General features: G+C 36.4%; 1 protein-coding gene across 11 annotated transcripts in view; it reads right to left on the bottom strand.

Moving 5' to 3' along the window:
- TANC2 (tetratricopeptide repeat, ankyrin repeat and coiled-coil containing 2) overlaps window positions 1-25,484 on the bottom strand; it is a 360,622-nt gene that overhangs the window by 145,937 nt on the left and 189,201 nt on the right. For all 11 annotated transcript variants that reach the window (XM_036116207.2, XM_036116210.2, XM_036116204.2 and 8 more), the window contains 2 exons: window positions 7,052-7,200; window positions 617-803 (listed from right to left, as the gene is read on the bottom strand). In XM_036116207.2, coding sequence (XP_035972100.1) covers window positions 617-803; window positions 7,052-7,200 — 336 coding nt within the window. The remainder of the gene's footprint in view (window positions 1-616; window positions 804-7,051; window positions 7,201-25,484) is intronic.

Raw genomic sequence — 25,484 nt, 5'->3', positions numbered from 1 at the left:
CTTCTTTGGCCTTGCTCCAATTCTTCTATTTGTCTGACTACTCCTGTCCACTGGCTCATTCTCCCACCTCTAATTTCCTGCTCAATTTGAACATGCCCTAAGATTCTGTGCTCATTCCTGTTTTCTTCTCTGTGCATTCCCTTTCTTCAGATTCCTCATTTCCCAAAACTTCACTCATTTCCATTTGACTGACTCCCCTTAATAAGTATACAATAAGCAATACATATACGAAGAACTAAGAACCTCCATCAAACTCTACTAGTTCAGTGAGGAATGAACATTTTCTGAACCACTTCTGTTGGCAGATAGATGAATTTACAGGGAGAAGTAGACAAAACTTTTTCTATCCACCCCTTCTTTTGTCAGGTAATATCTTTAAAGGAGTGGTTAAGCAGGGAGGGATAGCTTTCATTTTGTTTACCTTTATTTCTCTCTCCAGCATCATTAAAAAGAAAAGGACACATTCTATATATATCTCTCTCAACAATTCAAACACAGAATTTCTGAAAATACGTAATTATTTTAAAAAGAAAAAAACACAGATTTTTTGAAAATATGTAATTATTTTAAAAAGAAAAAAAACCCTGCAAAATGATTAATGTAAAAATCAACTCACCAATAATGCCGCTATCTCTGCTTTCAAGGGTAGAGGTTGGGCTGGTAACAGCCCCATAGCTGCAGTCCTTGGCAGTTGCACTTGAACTGACTGGCGGGAGGGTGGAGCACGGGCTGCTGGCTGGTGGGGAGGCAGTACTACTAGTCAAGGTGGAACAGGGACTTATCCGCTGCGTGATTGCTGAGGTCTGAAAAATTGGAATGAAAAACAAGATAAACTGATTGCTGTTAAAGTAAAATGTATCTTATGGCAAAACATATGCTTTGATGAGAAAAAGGACAAAATCTACATACATAGCTTTTACATCTACTAGGTACTAGTTGTTTTTTGCCTTCTAGGATAAGAGATTCTGCATCATACAATTTAGGTGCAACCTGATAAATTTTTTTTTTTTTTAAAGATTTTATTTATTTATTTGAGACAGAGAGAGCACATGAGAGGGGGGGAGGGTCAGAGGGAGAAGCAGGCTCCCTGCCGAGCAGGGAGCCCGATGCGGGACTCGATCCAGGGACTCCAGGATCATGACCTGAGCCGAAGGCAGTTGCTTAACCAACAGAGCCACCCAGGCGCCCAAGGTGCAACCTGATAAATTTAACATAAGCAGAGACTGTGGCCAGTTTTTCCACCTAAGAAATTTCTAGTGACAAATATTCTTTATCACTGCCATGAATTCATAGAAGGATTTTTAATTAACTACAAGTTGTCCTTGCTTTTTCCTATCAATAAAACTATTCTGAAGGCTTAGAACTTAGTCTTGTTAATACTTTTTTTCGGATTGAAAAAAAAAAAATCTGCAGCCAAGGAGAAATAAAAAATAAGGCTCTTAATGCAAATAAGCATTTTTTTCGATACACAGGTGGCTGCCCTGAGACAGTAAATGAATGCAGAGAAAATGCCTTATCCTAAAAGTCTACCTAAAAAATAGATCAAAAACAATGTTCATTTAAAGCAAAACTTAATAATTTCTCTGTAGAAACTGATTATAGGCTGAGATTGCTTTGTCTCTTGAATGATTCTTATATCTGAGGTCACCTCAGTTTAAAGTTTTTGACGGGAAGGAATGAATAATCACCAAAAAGATTGGTGGCAATATATCCTGGCTTACCTAGTTTAATGAAAATCCACTTTTCTTTAGCTCTTTCTACCCAAATAAATTGTGAAAATAATGAATAAAAGTATATATTTTTTCAAACACTAAAAAAATTTTATCCTTTTAAAATAGTAAGTGATCAGTGACAAAATTACTTGAAGGAACACTAATAATATAATGGGTATTAAAGAGGGCACGTTCTGCATGGAGCACTGGGTGTTATGCACAAACAATGAATCATGGAACACTACATCAAAAACTAATGATGTAATGTATGGTGATTAACATAACAATGAATGAATGAATGAATGAATGAATGAAGAAAGAAAGAAAGAAAGAAAGAAACCTTTCAACTTCTTTACCTATAGATCACTATTCACATTCTCTCCACTAAAATTGAAGATTTTACATTTAACAACTTGACTGGAAAATGTGTTAATCACTAAATATGAGAAAATTAAGGCTCTTTTACTCACCCTAAAATAAGTTTCAGATACACTCCCTTGTATTTAATCACATGTGTTGAATCCAGGTTTTGATTTTAATTTAAATGCTATAACTAGGTCATAAAGGCTATATTCAACTTAAAGCACAAGTGACATTCTCAGAACCTTGCAATGAAGCAAATCGTTTCAACTGTATTAATAATATTAGGAACTGATTTTTGTTAGTCATACCATAAGCCCTCTGATCTATGCCATTTCTCTTCTACCTATATTTTTTCTCCAGAGGAGGGGGGGGTTTCAATTTCTTTGTAATCTCCTCTATTTTTATAAAATGATGTTGGCTTACCAAAGCAATGAGTTTTAACTGGGCATGTAGTAGAATCACCTATGGAACGTAAAAAAGCAAGCTCCCCAATGAAATTGACAGATACAGAGCTCCACACCCCAGACTTACTGAATCAGAATCCTCCCTAGTTAGAATCTAACATGGCAATTTTTAACCTCCTCACTCTCAGTTTAAAAAAATATGTGGGTAGATGAAATGAACTATACTAGGGTTTTTTTTTTTTACATTAAATATATCTATAGTCATTCCATATTGAAAAAGTTCCATTTTAGTATGAATCTGAATCTATTACTTCCATAGCAACTCATTTCCATTTTTAGACAAGATTCTCAGTCTGTTCTTTGAGAAAGGAAACTGTATTATATACATAATACAGCCAATGTGGAGGTTAAGCCCAAAAGACACTATTCTTACTACAAGTTGTCTTCTACAAAATAAAGCTTATATCACAGAATGTATGCTTTAAAAGCTTTAACTGTAAAAGCAAAGCTTAAAGATCAAGCCGTTTAGAAAGTAGAAATTTGCTCATGGCTTATGAATTAAAAAGCAGGCCTCCTCTTTATTTAAGGAAGCTAGTTAATGAGATACAGAAATCTCTTCTAGGCACCAAAAGACAACATTAACCATTCTCCATGCTTTAAGCTAAAATGGACCTCTAATTAAACCACTCCGCTTATAAAATCTTTCAGTGGTTTTTCCATTGTGTTCTCTGGAAGGATCCCAAAGGATCCTTCTTAAAGGTCTCTTAAAGGTTCTACAATTATACAAGGTAAGAACCTGATGATGGAATTCCTAAAGTATATCCTACCACTCCAGAAATTACTGAGTGAAGAAAATATAGTGGTTGGTTGAATATCACTTTCAGTACTTTGTCTTTTGTAGAAAAACGATACATGCTGACTTGCCTGTGCTGGATTCTGTCCTTTCTAGTATAATTCTGAGGATGCTATTACCCTCAGGCCTTCCTAAACAAAGCAATCTATCTTTGTTAGCATGCTGTTTAGCTCGGAAGAAAGTCACCAAATGAACATGACCTCCTAATTCTTAATAACCTTCCTAAGACTAGGAATTCCAATGATCAATTTAGTCACTTCCTTCTGTGGTTCCAAGATAGTTTCATGGTATATTACATTCCCAGAAGGCAATCATTAATAATATTTTACATTTGTTCAATGCTTTACAGTTTAAAAAAATTTAATATTATTTCATTTACTCCTTTTCAACCAAGTATAAGGCAAATGAATATTATTTCCCCCATAGAGAAATGTGAATAAGAAACTGCCCTAAAGAATGAAAGCTATCAAATAATTGCCCCAAATCATAGTTCTTGCAATATATTTATATACTAATTATACTGCATAGTATTTTACACCTTTTATTTATATGGCATTTTACAGCTTACAAAGTAATTTCATATTCGTGATTTACCTTGATCCTCACAACAATCCTGTCAGGTGTTATTATTTCATATTACACTGAAACACTATGGTGCAGCTGTTAAGAACAGAGGTTGTAAAAGCAGACTGTCTGGATTTGAATACTATTCCATCACTTTGTGGCACTGTGTTTCCACTTTTTTATCTGAAATCTGGAGTATCAATGGACCCTACCACACTGGGGTATAAGGAAGCTTAAGCAAAATAGTTCAAATAAAACAATTAGTACAATGATTAGCATGTAGGAAGCATTTCATAAATGTCAGATGTTATTACCTATGAAAAACCTAAAGCTCAGAGAGGTTAAGTGAATGTCCGAATTTACAAAGTCATAGGTGGTAGAGTTGCAAGTAGGGCACAGATTTTCTACTTCCTGGTTCAGGGACTTTTCTTTTTTCTTTCTTTCTTTCTTTTAATTGAAGTAGTTTAAGTTATACTCTGCTCACCACAAATGTAAGTGACTTTTCTATTATTAGAAACAACAGGATCCTTGGCAAATACTCTTTATGTTCCTTGGTCATCACTAGAATAGTCACATTTTAACTTTACATGAGTATCAAGAAATAAAAAGTAAAAAATAAAAATGGATGTTTTACTTATACCAATATCAAAAAGGCCCTCAGCATATATCATTCCCATTTTTTATTCACAGGGCATAGCATACCAACACAGTTACTGATTAAAAAAAAAAAAACCCATCAATCCCTGCCATCATGAAGCTTACACTCTTGTATGAGATACAGACAAGAAAACAAAAACAAAAACCCACAACTAAATCTGGAGTGTAATAAATTAATGGTTAAGAGCTATAAAGGAAATAAAGCAGCAGGATAAGGGGGTATAGAGGCGGGCAGGTGCTATTAGAAACAGCAGTTAAGGAAGGCTTCCCGGAAGAGGTAACATCTGAGCCGAGCACTGAATAAAGCGAGCAAGTGTTATGCGGGAAGCGCTTCCCAGTACTAAAGGAATGTTCTGTGTCAGAGGAATGTCAGGAAGGCCAGTGTCGCTGCAGAGCCGCAGGTGAAAGGGAGGGGGGTAGGCAGTGTAGGAGAGGTAGCAGCAAGGGGTCAGACCAGGCAGTGCCTTTCTGACCATGCTGAAGATTTTAGATTTAATTCTAAATGTGATGGGAAAACAGTGGAAGATCGAGAGCACAGAAGCAAAAAGATCGGATCCCCATTTTACAAGGATCACTCTGGTTACTGTGTGAACAGACTACAGAGGAGCAAGAGTGGCAGCAGAGACCTATTAGGAGGCTATTTATTCATTCAGTAAATATCTACTGAGCACCTACCAATGCTAGACCCTATTCTAGATGCAGAGGATACAGCAGTAACGAGAACAGGCAGAAGTTCCAGGCCTTGCAGTCCAGTAACCGTCGCAGTAGCCCGGGCAAGAGAGGACAGTGACATGGACTCAGGTGTAGCAGTGGAAGTAAAGAGAAGGGAGCAGATTCAGAATATATTTTGCAGACAAAGCCTATACGATTTGCTGAAAGAGTGAATGTGTAATCTGACAGAGAAAACTCAAGAATGGCTCCAACGCTTTTGTCCGAAGCACGAAGGTGATACAAACTACTCTGAGAGAAAACACTGCAGAAGGAACAGGTTCTGGGAAAAAAATGTAAGGCTTTAGTTTTCGACATGTTAGGTTTGAGCTGCATCTTGGACACACAGGTAGAAAAGGGAGTAGCTGGAAATATACTGGAGAGTTCAGGGGAAAGGCAGGGCCAGAGGCAATTCAGGAGTTAAGAGTATTAAAAAAAAAAAAAAAAAAGAATGGAGGAGTTTCAATATGATTAGAATCTCCAGGCATCTGAATTTTATAAAAACTGCCCAAGTGATTATAATGTGCAGCCAGCAAAACCAATGACTGAGGGAATGAGGACGTAGAGAAGTCTCAGGAGAGAGCTCTAGAACACCTGAACATTATCCACATGATCTATAAATATATCCAAATAATCCTTGAAGACTCTATTATTTTATGACAAAACTAACATAGGATATAAAATCTTCACAAATATTTGTTAAGAATAGACAAGACAAATTCAAATTGTCATCTTCTAGAATAAAAGGATTCACTACAGGACATTTATTTTGAAGATGAAGACCACACAAATGAATTTGAGTCTACTTCCTTTGCTACATTTAAACTAAAAAATAGCTAAAAGAAAAAAAAAATCTACAAAAGAAAATTTTTTTCAAATTGCTGATTATTTTTAAGTTTCTGACATGAATATTTAGATAATTAATTTTTCAGATTTTCACTTTTCTAACATATATATTCAAAACTAAAAATTTTGGGGGTGCCTGGGTGGCTCAGTTGGTTTAGCGTCTGCCTTTGGCTCAGGTCATGATCCTGGGGTCCTGGGATCAAGCCCCGCATTGGGCTCCCTGCTCTTCGGGAAGCCTGCTTCCCACTCTCCCTGCTTGTGTTCCCTCTCCCACTGTGTCTCTGTCAAATAAATAAAATCTTTAAAAAAAACCCAAAAACTAAAAATTTTTGAGCACCTCTTTAAGTTTTATATACTACAAATACATACTATAAATTCTGTTATATTTCGTTCTTATTTCAGTTTAAAATATTATCTAATTTCCTGTGATTTCTTTTTTGACTGAAAGGCTATTTAGAAGTATATTAATAGCCAAACATTTGGGGGATTTTCTAAATTATCTTGTAGCTAACATTTTCAAGGTTATCATTTTGTAATTGATTAATTCTACTACGATCACAGTAATTGTAATCCGAAATTTACTGAGACCTGGTCAGCATATTGTCAATTTGGTAAATAATCCACATGTACCTGAAAACGATGTATATTCTATAATTTCTGGGTGCAGTGCCCATATAAATGTCAATTCTGTTTCTTGGCTTATGCACTTATTTACTTCCTCATTCATTCCGTAAATGAATCAAAACTTTAAACCTAAGAATGAAACTAAAAGGTGTTTCATAAACTAAAGAAATACAGTGATGATGGAAAATTAAGCTATATCTTCAGGCCTCAAAAGTTGTTCAACAATTGGGATACGCACATACACACACCCTGCAACATTTTTCCTGGTATAATATAGGCTGATTTATTCCACGTTTCGCAGGTGACAGCAAGCAGTTTACCTGATTTTCATCCTGTACTTCCATGTTGTATTGGTCACCTGGCTGAACTTCCGTCACTTTCTCTCCAAGGAGGAAACCCAGACGAGTCATGAGTGTGTTTGCTGCTTCATCTACAGATGGAGGGGGACCAAGTTCCTGTTCAGCATCACCTGTAACAGGCAGACATTGAAACACATGAATCTTTCAAAATAAAATGGCCTTGTCCTGCAACTATTCTTACATTCCCTTCATTTTTGTTCTAAGTCCAAAATTACCAGGTCCCTGCCTAGAAGCGGATTTTCCCACTTTTGCATATTATAATTGATATATCGTTTACTCGGATTATCCTCAACGTATCTACTTGAAACCTGGGTTTGAGAGAATGTTTGTAATTTACTGAATAGAAGATGTTTCCTATTTCTTTGGCAGTTAGGTTTCCAATTCAGTCCTAGTCTTGGGACGTGGCTCCTGCCACAATCCCCACCTTCATTCAGGTTCTTTTATCTTTTTCTTTTCTCTTATAGTTTGTGTAAATATTCTTTTTTCAAAAGATTAAAAAAAAATTTTTTTTAAAGATTTTATTTATTTATTTGACAGAGAGAGACACAGCGAGAGAAGGAACACAAGCAGGAAGAGTGGGAGAGGGAGAAGCAGGCTTCCCGCCAAGCAGGGAGCCCGATGCAGGGCTTGATCCCAGGACCCTGGGATCATGACCTGAACCAAAGGTAGATGCTTAACGACTGAGCCACCCAGGCGCCCCTCTTTTTTCAAAAGATTTTGAAATTAGTTCTTATAAAAAAGGTTATAAAAAAGTTTCAAGAATAGTACAAAGAACATTTTTTTCCCTTAACCATTTGAAAGTATAAACATGATGTTCCATCATCCCCAGTTAGTATGAGTCCTATAAACAAGGACATTCTCGTACATAATCACAGCAACAGCACAGACCTCAGGAAACTAACATTTGGCATTATTATGATCGCACCCACAGATGCCATTTAAATTTTGTCCCAGTAATGTGCTTTCTAGCAAAAGGATCCATTTCAGGGTTAGGCAGTGCATTTCATTCTCAGTTCTCTTGTATCTCTTTTAATTTGGAACAGCTCATCAGTCTTTTCTTAACTTTCATGACCTTGACACTTCTGAAGATTACAGGCCAGTTGTTTTGCACAATGTCCCTCAATTCAAATTTATCTCCTGTTACCTTATGATTTGACTTAGGTTATGCATTTTTGGCAGAACTATCACAAAAGTGATGCTGTGTTAACTTAATCACTTTGTTATAGTAGTGTTTGCTAGATTTTGCGGCTCTGAAACTACACTTTTTCTCTTTGTAATTAATAAGTATGTTGTGGAGGGACACTTTGGGTCTATGTAAATACATCCTACTTCTCAACAAATTTTTAAATTAAAAAAATGTTTGCAATAAAATATATATACCAAGATTTTCCATTTTAACCATTTTTACATGTACAATTCAGTGGCATTAAGTTCATTCACAGTGTTGTATGGCCACTGCCACTGTCCATTTACAGAAATTTTTCATCTTCCCCCAAAGAAACTCTGTACCCATTAAATAAAAACTTCCCATTCCCCCCTCTTACTAGCCCCAGCTAATCTCTATCCTATTTTCTATCTCTATGAATTTGCCTATGCTCGGTACCATATAAGTGGAACCACACAATATTTGTCTTTTTATGTCTTGCCTATCTGACTTTGCATGTTTTCAAGGGTCATCCATGTTGTAGCATGTATCAGAATTTCATTCCTTTTTATGAATAAATAATATTCCATTGTATGTATATTGCCATAGTTTATTCAACTGATGCTGCAGACTTGGGGGTTGTTTCCATCTGTTGGATATTATGAATAATGATAGTATGGACACTGGTGTAAAAGTATCAGTCTGACTCCTCAATGAAATTTTGCCCACTGTCTTTTAGCATTCACTAATGTTTCTTGGTTGAACTAATTACTATCATGCCAAATAGTGATTTTTCTAAACACATCATTCTTTCTACAGCTTAGTTTCTTTTCCTTACCTATTTATCTGAGCTCAATGATTCCTGTATATTCAGTGAGTTATAATCTCTTACTATCATTATTTATGTTGTTTCAACTGTCCCAGATTTGGCCAGGTTAAGCCCTTTCAGTTTGGCTCTTGTAACCTTTTGACACACCTGTGTCATCTTCTGAGCACTTCTTTTCTTTGGGAAAGTAAGAGATGTTCCAGGCTCATCTTTTACATCCCCTGCCCTACTTGTAGAATCAGATGCTTTTCCAAGAAGCCCTGGTTCTTTTTAGTGGAGAAAGGCATTTAGAATATCAGGTATGCTCACTGCTTTTAGGATGCCACTGTCCTCCAGGTCCACTGGGACCGAGGTAGGCAGTATAATCATGCACATACATACATGTATATATACACACAACATTCACATATCCTTATATTCATTTTCATTTGTAAATCTGTACACAAACACCCCCCCAAAAGTTCCTGGTGATGCTCTAATTCCAGTTTAGTACCATAAGGTTAATTCTAGGTTTTATTTTTCCCCAAACTTTTTTTTCCAAAGTTGTAAACTTGTTCTCCAACAGTGAGAAATCTCTCACTATCCTTACTTAATCTGTTCCACCTTCAAATACAAATGTCTGCTGCTCACTGCCACCCTGCACACAAACGCTCTACTCCCCCTGCTTGGGGTCCTACACCATGCCACATGGGCCCAACTAGCACTTACCCCACAGTCAGGGTCATTTTTTATTTTTTATTTTTTTAAAGAGAGAGAGCGTGCGCATACGAGAGTGGGGGATAGGGACAGAGGGAGAGAGAATCTCAAGCAGACTCGCCATTGAGCACAGAGACTGATGCGGGGCTCAATCCTACGACCCATGAGATCATGACCTGAGCCGAAACCAGAGTCAGATGTTTAACCAACTGAGCCACCTAGGTGCCCCCAGGGTCATTTTTTAAAAACTGATATATAATTCACATACCATAAACTCTATCCTCTTAAAGTGTATAATTCAGTGGCTTTTAGTCTATTCATAAGGTTATGCAACACCATCACTTTCTAATACCAGAATATTTTAATCACTCCAAAAAGAAACCCCATTAAAGTTCATTTTTGCACTGAAATTTAGACCCCCCCCCCCAATTTCTGATCGCTGGTATTCATTTTAATCCTCTGTCTCCACACTGCTACATTCTTTTCATACAATTTGTTTTTTAGGTTCTTTTTCTCTTTAGGCTATTTTTCAGTGGTCACCAACTTTAGGAATTATTCTTTTTCAAATTCACTGAGGAATGCTAAACAAAGTCAGTATTAGGTTTCTCCTTGGACTCACCATCAAGATAAATTTCTTTCCAAATAGAGAATTTATAATTGCTTCTTAGCCTTTGGCTAAGATCAAGTGCAAACAGAGAACAAAAAGGAGTCAGGGAACATAGTATGATCTACTCTAAATGTAATGTAGAAGTAATTTATTTAAGTTGCCTATTTATAGTAACTTGATTCATGGTCAACATTTTTTCAGATTTTGTTTTCATTCAGATACATTTAGTCTAACTTTATAAAAATCCACAGTGGCACAGATCCTACAGGACATTACAAAAATCTTTTTTTTGGAGAGAGACATGTCCTGTCAACGCAGTAAGCATTAGCTATAATATCATATGGTTTGATGTCAAAATATAATACCTTCTTAATTTTTTAGGATATTCAGTCTTAAACATTAAACCACTCCATGATGGCAAGAAAGTGTGATTTACATTGTTATTATTCAGTTTACATTTACATTTATATTATCTACTAAAGCTATAACCTAGGGGTCAGAGGAAGGGACTATATGTGTATTTTTGTATACTATTATTGAACTCAAGTGTCCCATCTGTGGAAAATCTATATAGAACTTTCATTGAATTTATGTCAGAGTAGAAAAACAGGCTCTATTTTCTCTTCCCTATGTCCTCTCCGAGAGTCAACAAAAATAGATTTCTCTGCCACAGAACAGATATAATAGAATCAATAGGGTTATTTTTTTTTAAGATTTTATTTTATTTGACAGAGAGAGAGACAGCGAGAGAGGGAACACAAGCAGGGGGAGTGGGAGAGGGAGAAGCAGGCTTCCTGCCGAGCAGAGAGCCTGATGTGGGGCTCGATCCCAGGACCCTGGGATCATGACCGAAGGCAGACGCTTAACGACTGAGCCACTCAGGCGCCCCAATAGGGTTATTTTTATTCACAAATATTTTTTAAGTTTACATGGTCCTTGCTGCCCCCCACCCCAAGAATGACAGCTTCTTATTCCTTAATAAAAAGGTAACTGCTATATTCAAATTGATGAATTACCCTTTTCCCCTTCTATAGATTAAACTAGCTAAGGTTTTCCAAATTCTTCTTAGCATAGATTCCTGACCTCTAGATATTCTGGGGCTCCATTTCATTTTCTTCTAGGAGGCTATTCTGATAATTATCAAGTATTTTCTATGTACTAGATACTATGATTTATATAACGTGGAGGAGGTACAGTCATTGACTTTAAAAAGTTTATAATCTGTGGAAAATAAGACATTAGATTATACGATTCATTTATTTAACATATGGTGCTTACTATGTACAAGTCATCGAACACTTTACAAAAATTAACTTACTTAGTCTTTATAACAACTTTATGAAATAGGTATCATTACACTCATTTTACAGATGAGAAAACTTAGGCACAAGCAATAAATGGTAGAGCCAGGTTTAGAACCCAGGCTCCCTGCCTCCAGAATCAATGCTCCCAACTAGTATGTTATACGGCTCCCTCACTGGAAAGTAATGTTATAAATAGTGAGAATGTCTAAATAAGAGACAACTTATTAACAGGCATATTGCTTATATGCGATATTGTGATATAATGAGAAATACATATCTGGTCCTTGTTCCCAGTTGTTGGAACAGGGTTCCTAAACTCTTAGAATTTCCTGAGTGACTGGTGAGAGAAGCATCTTTTGTTTTTCATAAGCCCTTTTGAGGTGGCTCTTAGTGGGCCACTAAACAACTGTGGGATGGAGGCTAGTTACCAGAGAACCAACCATGTTATTAGAAGGTTGGAACTTTCACGCCCACTCCCCAACCTACAGGGAGGGGAAAAGGGGCTGAAGTTGAGTTAATCAGCCATGGTCAGTGATTAATCAATCATGCCTACATAATGGAACTTCCATGAAAATACTTAACAATAAGGTTTGGAGAGTTTCTAGGTTGATGAACACATCCACATGCTGGGAGGATGGTGCACCTAAACCCCACAAGGACCGAAGCTCCTGTGCTCAGGACTTTTCTGGACCACCCCTCATGTACCTCTTCATCTGACTGTTCATTTGTATCATTAAAGATATCCCTTATGAGGGGTGCCTGGGTGGCTCAGTTGGTAAAGCGTCTGACTATTGATCTCAGCTCAGGTCTTGATCTCAGGGTCATGAGTTCAAGCCCTGTGTTGGGCATGGAGCTTACTTAAAAAAAAAAAAAAAAAAAAAAAGATATCCCATATGAAAAACTGGTAATACTCAAGTGTTTTCCTGGGTTCTGTGAGCCATTTTGTGATTTTGAGACTATCATACAGAAGGAATTATACTTGAGATTGGCTTTTAAAAAATTCAGCATAATGCTTTTAAGATCCATTCAAATTGTTGCCTGTTTCAATAGTTTGTTCCTGTTTCTTTTTTTTCTGAGTAGTAGTAATACATTGCACTGATGTACCACATTTTGTTTAACCATTCACCCACTGAAGGACATTTGGGTTGTTTTCAGTTTCTGGATATTCTGAATAAAGCTACTACAAACATTCATGTATAAGGTTTTGAGTGAACATAAGCTCTAGTAGATAGAGACCAGGAATTCTGCTAAACATACTACATTGCACAAGAGCGCTCCCCATAACGAAGATTCTCTAGCCTCAACAGCAACAGTACTGAGGCTGAGAAACCCTGAAACACCTTATCCTTTAAAATTTGTCAAACTGGAACACTACATCAAAAACTAATGATGTAATGTATGGTGATTAACATAATAAAATAAAAAAACAAATTTGTCAAACTGGATGTACTCTCAACACAGAGTGTTCAACCTGTTATTTCTTTTTCTTTCTTTTTTTTTTTTGAGAGAGAGAGCACGTAAGAGTTGAGGGGGTAGGGAGGGGGAGAGAGAGAGAGAGAGAGAGAGAGAGAGAGCGAGCATGAGCAGGGGGAGAGGCAGAAGGAGAAGCAGACTCCCTGCTGAGCAGGGAGCCCTACAGACGGAGGGCTGGATCCCAGGACCCTGGGATCATGACCTGAGCCGAAGGCAGACACTCAACTGACTGAGCCACCCAGGTGCTCCCAATCTGTTACTTCTGAGGATTCCTAGAATTACGTCAGTTTCTGGCTTACAATGAAGTTTTAGTTTGTTTCCTTCCTGAGTGTGGGATTTGTTTTCTGCACTACTAGATTCTAATAATCTTTTCAGTCTTCAACACATCTTGTTCTTACACAGGACTTACTGGGGATGCATTGTGTATGTCAAGGGTAGGGAAATATATCAAGAACAGAACAACTTAAATAAAAATATATCTCAGATGATAACACAGATGATCTTTTATTAATTATAACAACAGCTAGCACATATGAAGATTAACTAGATGCCAGGTACTGTTTCTAAGTATTGTATAATACATACTAACTCATTTAATTATCATATCTGCCTTACGAGGGTAGGTACTCTTATCCCTGTTTTACAAATAGGAAGGGGAAGCATAGAAAGAATAAGTAACTTACCCAAATTCATATGGCTAGCGAGTGGCTGTCCAGGCAATCTGGATCTAGAACTCAAGCTCTTAACCCCAGGTTGTACTGTCATCCTTGATTCCAGTCTCTTACCATGTTGCTGGCATCACTTCCTACCACCCCTCTACCCAGGGTACCTGCTCTCATAACTCTCAAAATTCCTCTTAAATCCTCATACCAAATATTTGCAGTTAAAATTCCTCTTGGGGCGCCTGGGTGGCTCAGTTGGGTAAGTGTCTGACTTCGGCTCGGGTCGTGATCTTGGGGTCCTGGGATCAAGCCATGTGGTGGGCTCCGTGCTCAGTGGGGAGTCTATCTACTTCTCCCTCTCCCTTTTTCTCTGCCCCCCTCCACCCCCGCTTGTGCTCTCTCTCTCTCAAATAGATAAATAAAATCTTAAAAAAAAGTTCCTCTTCTTCATACCAAATGTTTTACCCATCTTTTTGTCTCATCCATGACCATGCAGGCATTTTTATAACCAAACACACCAAATTAAGGTATGTCTGTAAACAAAGATAGTACTTTCCTTGAGCGGAATTCTACTGCGACTTCTTTAATAGTGATGAATTTGGAATATGATAAACAAAATTAGATGATCACTGTAAGACTATTTTACACAAAATAAATCATACAAATTTCATACATTTTCTGCTTATTAAAGCTATTTAGATTTTAAGCTCTTATTTTATTTTGGCTATTTGGGGGGAGCGTATTTATGCGTTAGGCTTTGCTCCCAGAACATTGAATAAAGAATACGGCACCATAAGAAATAAAAGATTATAAAATTTACACAGAAATGGAAAGGTTCAGGAATAGTAAAGAAAATTTGAAATAGAATGACTTCTATTACTTAATATCAAGATTTAATATAATGCTAAAGCACTTAAGACAGAGTATGACTGACACAAGCATAGATAAAAAGACCAATGGAACAGAATAAAGAATCGAGAAGCATATCTATACATATATAATTCACCTTATTTAGGACAAGGGTGAGCCACTGCCATGTTTCAGTAACAGGATGGTATTGTCAATAATTGATGATGGATCAATATAATATGAATTAAAATAAAACCTGTCCCCTACATCATACCATATACAAAACTCAATTCCATATGGATTATAGACCCAAATATGAAAGGTGTTAAAACAATAAATTTTCTGAAAGATAAACTAATAGAATATCTGCATGACCTAGGACTAGGCAAAGACTTCTTAAACAGGACACAAAAGACACTTAACCACAAAAGAAGACTGGTTTTTAGTGAAGTTTATTAATAAGAAAAACTTCTGTTCACCAAAGATACCACTAAGATGGCAAAAAGTCAAGCCATATGGTAGGAAAAGGTATCTCCAATTCATATATCCAACAAAGGGCTTCTTTCTAGAATATATAGAGAATCCATACAAATCAATAAGAAAAATAAAGACAATCCTATCAAAAGATAAACAAAAAAATCTGTACAAGAATTTACAAGAGTATGTCCAAATGACCAATAAGCATACGAAAAGCTGTTCAACATTATCGGGAGATGGAGATGAAAATCAAAATCACAGTGAGTTACCACTGCATATGTACAGTGCAGAATAGCACACAAAACAAACAAACAACCCTGACAATACAGGGTAAAAAAATACTTAAATACTGCTGTGTTGGTAGGAATGCAAATTGGTAGCATTAAATTTGGGAAAAATTTTAAGCTGAACATACTGAAACTCTAGTATGTCCACTGCTAGGTATATACCAACAGGAAAAGTATACATAGGTGCATCAAAATATATGTAACAAATATTCATATAAGAATTGTTCATAACAGCCAAAATAAAAAATGTCCATCAATAGTAAATACACAATGAAATATGACAGCAATAAAAGATAATCTCACAAATATACTATTGAACAAAAGAAGAGAGATTCAAAAGAATACATACTAAGTGATTTCATTTGTACAAAGTGTGAAAATGGGGAAAGGAAATAACAGAATGGCAGTCATAATAGTGGTTATAAAGTGGATAATGATGCGGGGGGAAGCATGAGGAAAATTTCCAAAGTGCTGGTAATGTTCTATATCTTGATTTAGGTAGTGGTTAGATGGATGTGTTTGCTTCAGAGAATTTCATCAAGACTACATAATTATGATTTGTGTGCCTTTCTGTATTTATAGTTTAATTTTTAAAAATTATAGAAAATGTATTAAGGACACACTGGGCTTGAGAATGAAACAATATTCACCGTATCCATTTCTTCCTTCAAGAAAGAAGTCTAGAATTATGAAACAAGAAACAATGCTATATGTAATTCAAAATTTAGTACAAAATTAAAAATTATTTGGCCACTCCTCTTGTACCAGTTAACAAATTAAAGCAGAGCAATGACATACAGATAGAGAGAAGCCAATGAATACAAAAAATATTTTATAAATAAAGGAAGTGCTGGAGACCACAGAGAAAGAAAACAAACTTGTCTTGGAAGGGTGGTGGCAGGAAAAGGAGGGAAGAGGGCTCTTGGAGGAGGTTATACTCAAAATTCTTATAATGGATGAGGTTGGTTTTGTAACAGTAGAGGTAGGGAAAAAGAGCTGAGGGAATGATTTTCAGATTCAAATTCCATATGATTTACCAGTTCAACACAAACATAAAGTTCTAAGTTCAAGACGGATTAAATGCAGCATAATTTAATGTTGTTCTAAAAGAGTCTTTTAAATTTATTTCTAGAATATTGATATTGATAGTAGTACTAGTAGTAATAACAACAATAACTAATACTTATTGGGCTATTAGTGCCTCGTACTTTTCTAAGTGCTTTACATGTATTAAATCACTTAATCTTCACAATGTTCCCCACCCTACAGATAGTAAATGGGAGGCACATGGAGATTAAGTTCTTGCTTGCCCATGGCTACAGAGTTAGGTCAGTGACAGAGCTAATACTGAAGTCCAGGCTGTCTGGCTCCTGAGCCTATGTTCTCAACCACCTCATTTTTTGCCAGGAAATATGTGATTGCTGAATATGAATTGTTTATATGGTTATTTTATTTACTTTTATCTTTTTTTGAAGAGATTTTATTTATTTATTTGACAGAGAGAGACACAGCGAGAGAGGGAACACAAGCAGGGGGAGTGGGAGAGGAAGAAGCAGACTCCCCACTGAGCAGGGAGCCCAATGCGGAACTCGATCCCAGGACCCTGGGATCATCACCTGAGCCAAAGGCAGACGCTTAACCGACTGAGCCATTCAGGAGCCCCTACTTTTATCTTTAACAGTATCCTGATGATACACAATATAGGAAAGCATTCATTAACTCAATAAATATTTACTGAGTACTTTCTGTGTGTCCAGCACTGTGTCAAGTGTTACATACACATTTATGAACAAGGGGCATAGCCCCTATTCTTAAGGAGGTTTATAGTCTTATAGGGGGGAAACAGAAAATCAATCAATTAAGTCATAGTAAATTAAACTATGTGAGAAATACAATGCTGGCAAGAAATAGGATGCTGTAAAAAAGCAAGTGCTGAACATTTTGGTACTTATTTTCCTTGATGACACCAATTCTCCTTTCAGAGATGGTTTACACTTTATATTTGCAAAAAAAAAAAAAAAAAAAAAAGTGTCCTCTATTTAAAAGTAGCCAAACCACAGAGGGATTAGACAATGACTAAAACTGTGTCAAGAAATGAATGTCTATGGGGTGACCGGGTGACGGGTATTAAGGAGGGCATGTGTTGGGATGAACACTGGGTGTTGTATATACGCAACTAATGAATCATTGAACACTACAACAAAAACTAATGATGTACTATATGTTGGCTAACTGAACATAAAAAAAAAAAGAGAGAAATGAATGTCTAATAGTTAATGCATCCAAACCCCTAATCTACATCCCGAACATGGCAGGCTACACAGAGTCTCAGTGTATAGACTCTCTTAATTCTCTGCATTCTCTTAGCATTTTCACATCGAGCTGTTTACATTTTCCTTTATGATCTGCTAATTATAAACCACTTGTTCTCATCTATTTCAAAACTCAGAAATTTGTACCACATTTAATCAAATAAAGAAACCCATTCTTTCTCTCTCACAGAGTTATAAAGCCTATGATTAGCTTGGCCCAAAGCAAACCTGGTTATATTTTCATTTCTTAGCTCTTAAATGATTACCTAAACTTTTTCCCTTTCTAATGAATATTGGAAAATGCGTGGCTGTTAAAATCAGGGCTGTTATTTGCCATAGTAAGTGCTGAAGCCAGCACAGGGGCTCTGACGCATCCCCCCCACAAAACTGAGCTCCAGTATTATATAGCTCCAGTTCCTCAAGCTTACGAACCCTTTGTAGTAAATTAGTGAAAAGATATATTCTTTGTAGAGAGAAATCTATGTCATTTACATATATTTATAACATAGTTTCATTTTGCCTTCCCCTGACTTTTTGGGTTCATTTCATTCATTCAACACACACTGAATGAACATCTACTATGTACTAGTCACTACATGAAGCACTGTGGATACAACTGTAAGCATAAGGGAGAAAATGTATTAAATTGCCCAGATGGGTGTTTTTGATAATTTTAGTGTTTATTTTTTCTTGATTGGATACTTGAGAAGAAATGATTGAGGAATAATTATTTAAAAGCTTTCATTGGAAAAATGCCATGATGATTCACCTACAGTTTAAATCTTTGTTTTCTCTAGGGCAAACAGCGAATCTTCTCTGTCATTATAAAAAAATGTTACTTGGTTAGGGACCAGATAAGGCATTTGTTGTATTAGAGAACTCATTGTATAGAATTTTAATTAAGAAAAACAGCATCATTGTTCTGTTAAGATACGAGAAAACAGCATCCATATTTTATGCCCTTGACTGAAATGGAAGTTTTACTTGGACATATATGAATTCTAACCAAAGTTCTTTAAGACTTATAAATAGAAAAATTACTTATATAAAACAAATAATACCTTTAGATTTTAAGGGTAGCCTTCTATTCTAGAGTAGCCAAAGATGATTTACATGGATTAATAGAAGGGTAAGTCTTCAATATATACACTAGTCATTTTGTGGTAAATACAAAAATGTATTGTGTGGCTTTTGAAATTTGATGTTTTAATAAAACATTAACCAGCAGATAAGAACATTTCTTTTAAATTGGTTTGCAACAGAGCCAAGCAATAGGAAGCCAGACTGTAGGAAGCTTATGTCTCATGATCCTCTTCAAACATGAAAAGAAATTCTCTAATCATTTTGCATGATGACTTCTATTCCCTATTTAATTTTTTTTCCTGGCAACAACAGAAACATCAGTTTCATCTACTCACATTTATAATTGAACTTTTATGGCTACTGTAGAAGTTAAGATAAAAGCAGAAAACATCATAATGCTGAACTTATCTCAATGATCTATGAAATACATTTGAGATCTGTGGCTGGATAAAGTAGACATTTTCCTCTCCAAGCTAATGGTAACAGGTCAAATGAGGCCAGATGGAGCTCAGGAGCAGAAAGGCAAGTTTTTCCAACAATTCAGTATCAAGGGTCATATAACCACAATAGGCAAAACTTGCAAAATTTTGATGCAAAATACAAATCTGAGATTTAGTTTCCAAGTCCAAATAAGAGACAACTTGCTCAAAGAGATAGGCCATGAATCAACTCTAAAAGCCTGTTTGAAAAGGGAACTTCTTTATATTTCACGTAATCACCTGGCTAATAATACCATTTCAAATTCTTATTATATAGCTCCTAGAACTTAAGGAGACTGGTTTATTCAAAGAGGTACTGTTCTAAGACTGTTTTAGTGTACAGTCTGTTCCCATTTAGCTTCATGGAGAGCACAGAATGAAAAATTAAGATGGTCTTTTTATACACTTTAGAATGTGTATGCAATCTAAAAATATAAATGCTAGAATTTCCCCCGCTGCCCCCAAAGGAAATGGTGGTGGCAGGGATCTTTCAGCAACTGGAGACCTTCTAGCTGATGACAACTAATACAAACTGGACAAAATATACCTTAAAAATCTTTTTAAAGCATTAAAAACCTAACAAGATGGTGATAAATCAAAAGAAGAGGAAGAAGATTAAAATCCAGAATGGAGATCTCGCCCAGCACCGATGGCCACTTTAACGAGGGGCATTTGTTAACAGGGAAGAAATGACTGCACAGCTGAGCTGTGCTTCTGTCTATCTCATAAGGTCAGGGGAACAAAATTGGAGTCTAGGATCTGCCAAGAGTGGGAATTCTAGTAACGTAACCTACACTTTGGGCTGAGATCCTTAACTGTACCCTGGGGGTAAAGATAAACCAGAAGTAAACCATGCCTTGCAATTCTGACTTATGTCATCTGATTAGCCTGGGAAACCACAAACTCTGAACTTGGATCAAACTGGTCCCAGGTGGCAGAAGCAAATACAAATCTTCTCTGGAGGAAAAAAAAAAATCATCATCCTATCTTCAGGTTATTTCTACAAATATTTTCAAATATTAAATCCAGCACACAAAAATAATTAGGGGTATGAAAAGACAAAAGAAATAGAAGAAATAATAAGCAAAAATAATAGTGGTAAAGGTGATGGGGTTACAGTACTATAGTTGATCTCTTAAGATAATTCTTAATATAATCCTGTAAAACTGTGGTAGAAAAGAGCTAGTGTCTATGGGATGATGATTGGTGGAGATGCAGGAAGGAGAGAGCGGTGGAAGAGCTACAAGAATGAGTCATCTGGGGGCGCCTGGGTGGCTCAGTCGTTAAGCGTCTGCCTTCGGCTCAGGTCATGATCCCAGGGTCCTGGGATCGAGCCCCACATCGGGCGCCCTGCTCAGCGGGAAGCCTGCTTCTCCCTCTCCCACTCCCCCTGCTTGTGTTCCCTTTCTCGCTGTCTCTCTCTCTGTCAAATAAATAAATAAAATCTATAAAAAAAAAAAAAAAAAAAAAAAGAATGAGTCATCTGATGATCACAGCACTGGAGATGGGAAATATTTCCCTAACACCACTAGAGGTTATTGATTGAGGAAAGTTTCCTTAGTTCTTTTCTTTTCAAAGTAACTTCACATTTCAACTGTTCAATCATGAATATTTTCTCCTGGTACAGCTAACCACAGTAGCTAATAAAGGATCTAAATCAGGAACTCTTGATCTGAGGTCCTCTGCTACCTCCTCTTTTGGAAATCTGTGAATCCCCTGAAATCTTATGTTTTAATAGGGAGAGAATAAAGGAAATTTTCATTCTTCTATCCTCCAGTGCTTCTTTGTACCTCTAAAAAAAATAAGAACTCCCAGTAACCCAGAGCAGAGATTGCAAGCTCAAATACCTTCAGGATACAAGCAGTTTTAATATGCCTGTCATGGCTGGGTTAATGGTAGTAGGAAATGATAAAAATGAATATTGAACTGCAAAGTGTACAGACAGTAAGAGGGCATTCTAATCCTAATTTTTAAAAATGTGCTTACCAAACAGGTTTTTTATTAAGTGTCTAGAAAAACCTGTCTATCATTTTAAAGGTAAATATAAGTTTGGAGGTTAAGATGGTAGTCTAAGATGTTTTCCATAGTTCTGAGAACTACCCCTCAATATGGTCCAGAGGACAGAAAAGTAGGGAAGAATGGTCCCTCGAGATAGATGGGAAACCTAGATCCATGTTAGGCTATCAATGACACAGGTCACTGTCAATTCTCAACTGAGGAAAAAATTGCCTAAGTTGGGGCAGGTACATAAAAAAATCTAAGGAATCTTTAATTATTAGGACCCCATCTCTTGAAAATGGAAGTGTCTGAATCTCTCCTACTTACCCTTCCTTCTCTTCCAAATTACTTTCTTCTTTAAATGAACTCACCTAGGGCCCAAGTTAAAGGATCAACTTTTAGGTAATCTCTCCAGTTACAGAGAGGTGTATTTAAGATGCCTTGTTTGGGGTATGGAATGGAAGTTAGAAATAATGCAAATTCGTCAGAATACTCTAGTCTTTCTTATTAACTTTGGTTTGTTCAGACTAGCTTTCAGATAAAACTATTTACATAAGGCAACAAACCTAAATGTTTCATTAATTTTTTTTTTTTGAAACACCAGACAATATGCAAAATTTTGTATGTAGGCGCAATTTTCTGGAGAGATTGTCCATAAATTTTATCAGCAATCATTTTGCAATATATACATATATGAAATCATGCATATTGTAGACCTTAAACTCACACAATGTTGTACATCAATTGTATCTCATAAACGTCGGAAAATTTTTTTTACAAATACGCTCCCTAAAAAACAATAAGTAAATTTATGTAATCTTTAATAATCCTGTAGTCTTTTTACTAATAACTTAGACATAAATAAGTGGGCAAATAAGTCACCCACACATACAAACACATAGTTGTTCTCCCTTTTGCTATTTAGAAATTAAATTTTTAAAAGATTAGGGACTCTGCATTTTTTTTTTAAGTGGGGCCGACACAGGGCCCGAACTCAACACCTGAAGATCAAGACCTGAGCTAAGATCAAGAGTCAGACACCCAACTGACGGAGCCACCCAGGTGTCCTGGGACTCTGCATATTTTTTAACTCATTAGTTTGGCACTTAGCTAAGAAAACAGGCTTTTAAAATGCTAATAATCTTCTATCACAATGCCCTACTTCTGATTCTCTCCCACTGAAATAGGAATCACTGCAGAGACAGGATATATAGAAAGTACTCACTGCTGGCAACACTTAGAGTAGTGTTTCCTTGCCTATGTAATTGCCCCCAATGTACAAGAAGTAGTATGTGCACAATGATGTATGGTGATGACTATTTGGCTGGGATAAAAAGCAGTATTTGACAAGCTCAAGAACCTTAAATGCTTCACTGAAATCTCTAAGACTGATGTTTCTCACTGAGTATTCCTTTGGGCTTTAAACTGAAGTTTCTAACGTCTGCTTTGAATAGACATACGTTTGAGATACAAATTATGGTAAAGAAGTGTTACTTCTGTAATGCAGTGTTCTCCATATTATTCCCCTATTGGCCTGGATTTCCTCATCCATAGCACAATTTATTCTAATGTGGAAAGCTAAGTAGGTATATACTGGTCACAGTGAGGAAAGTATTATCCTCAAAACTCACGTTTGTCTAAGTAACAAATTTACTCTCTGTTGACTTCCAAATCTGGGATTTATTCTAGAAACTGCCCACTAAAATAACATGATGAAATCACTCAGGCTTAAAGAGAAAAGCACCATTCTAAAAAGAATTATTTCACTGTACTGGACTGGGAAATACCTCCAGATAGTTATAGGAAAAATAGAAGGGGAGGGGCGCCTGGCTGGTTCAATCGGTGGAGCATGTGACTCTTGATCTCTGGGTTTTGAGTTCGAGCCCCAAACTGGGGGTAGAGATTACTTAAATAAATATATCTTTTAAAAGTGGTAGGGGAATTTTGAAAATAGATGGGTAGGACAGCAGGAATTCTGGTGAACCAGTAGCTAAAACCTTTAAAGAACAAGTGGTATGACCTCAGAGTCTAGAGAAGCTTCAACAAGGAAGGGTAGTGATTGGTACATTTTTCTATTGGAATGCAAGGATGAGAAAGATATATGCTTCCAGACCATGGGATGGCACATATCAAATATGTAGAAAAAACAAGAAAAATTTGGTGCTTCATTTAAACAACTTTCCTCAAAATTCCAATTTACTCCCTTGAGTGTGGATCGGATGCAGTGACTTGCTTCTAACAAACAGAATATGGCAAAAACTGAAAGGATCTCACTTTTCAAAAAAGTTTTATTTATTTAAGTAATCTCTACACCCCACATGGGGCTCAAATTCACAACCCCAAGATCAAGAGTCACATGCTCTTCCAACTGAACTAGCCAGGTGCCCCGTTACTTTTGAGATTATACTATAAAAGACCGTCACTTTCATTTTGCTCGCACTCACTTTGCCTCTTGCTTGCTTTCATGAAGCAAGCTGCCATGTTGTAAGGTGCCCTATGGAGAAATCCACATGGAAAGGAACTGAAGGTGGCCTCTGGCTAAAAAGCTAGTGAGGAACTAAGACCCTCAGTTCGACAACCCACAGGGAACCAAATCCTTCCAACAACTGTATACATAAACTTGAAAGAGGATCCCTCTGCAGTTGAGCCTTGAGATGATTATAGCCCAGGCTGTCAACTTGACTGCAGCTTATGCGCAACCCTGAGCCACAGAAAGAAGCTAAGCTGCATCCAAATTCCTTACCCACAGAAACTGTGAGATAATAAGTGCTGTTGTTTTAAGCTACTAAGTTTTATGGTACGTTTTATAGCAATAAATCACTAATACAGGATCTATTTTCAAGGGTACTCAGTGAAAATAAATAGAATTTAACCAACACTTCCCACAAGTCCTAAGAGCGTAAACGTTATCTTGCATAACTTCTAGATAAGGAAAAACACAAACAGACAAGGAAGATTTTAAGTGACTTAGAAATAAAGGATGGCACTGGCGACATCATACAGAATTCATAAATCTCGAGTTTGCTGGGTGTCAAAATACAAGTCAAGAATACCCTTCTGTCACCTCCTTCCTCCCACAGAATTTTTCACGGACATTGGGCTGCAGGAACTTATATACAGTTTAGGAAAAGAGAAACATAAAACTACATTTATTTTCAGAAATAAATTTATAATAATATATACATGTGAGACACAAGTTATTAGTCATAACAACTGATGTTCCAGATGCTGAGCTAAGTAAATTATGTATATTACCTTATTTAATCATCACAAACACCCTATGGAGTAGGCAATATTACTATCTTCATTTTACAAACGAGGAACAAGAGGATTAGAAAGATAAAGTAATAAAAGTTACACAGCTAATATGTGGCACAGCTAGAGTTGAATCCAAGCTTGTCTGATCCCTCAGCCTGAGTTATTTACCACTGTGAAAAACTGCCTCCATTAAAAAAATCAAAACCCAAACCCCACACAACTTAGCATCTATACATATACATAGATTGCTTATAAAAACAACCAATGACTACAGGTTACGGGTGTAATTTTATCCTCTGCAAAGCACTCTAAAAAGGATGATAGCCTTACCCACAGCATTCTTAAATAAAAGGCCTTAAAGGTTCTAAAACATTATAATAATTGTAGCTATGATTTATATAGCACTCTAGACTACATACAGAATTGTTTTGATCATTTTACATATTTTAATACATCTTTGCAGTGTTCCTATGGTGTAGGTAATATTATAATCTCCATTTTACAGATAAGGAAATTAATTTCTCATGGTTGTTATTTGCTCAAGGTCACACAAGTAGTGACAGAACTAATATTTGAACACCGGCACTCTGGCTCCGAGGTCTGTAGTCTACACTAGTGCATTTTACTCTAAATCAGTGCATTTTACTGCCTCAAAAACCATAAGTTAAAATGTTTTTCAGTTAATGGAAAAACTGTTCTTTTTGATATCTAATTTATGGATCTAGGCACCACATTCATAGGTCAAGTCTTTAGAATTTGTGATGCAAAACATCTTGAGAAAAGTTAATCCAAAAGTTTGTGGGATGAGACTATCTTTTAAATAATGATAAGATGTAAATCAGGAAAACAACTAAAAATGATCAAAATGAAACATTTTATTCAACAAAGCATCTGTGCACTGAAATAACTTTCTAACATGTTAAGAACTTACTAGTGGAT

This window comes from Halichoerus grypus, chromosome 2, assembly GCF_964656455.1.
Source record: "Halichoerus grypus chromosome 2, mHalGry1.hap1.1, whole genome shotgun sequence".
Taxonomy (NCBI): Eukaryota; Metazoa; Chordata; class Mammalia; order Carnivora; family Phocidae; genus Halichoerus; species Halichoerus grypus.
The sequence above is the reverse complement of the archived record's forward strand: the minus strand, read 5'-3'. Positions and strand labels throughout refer to the sequence as shown.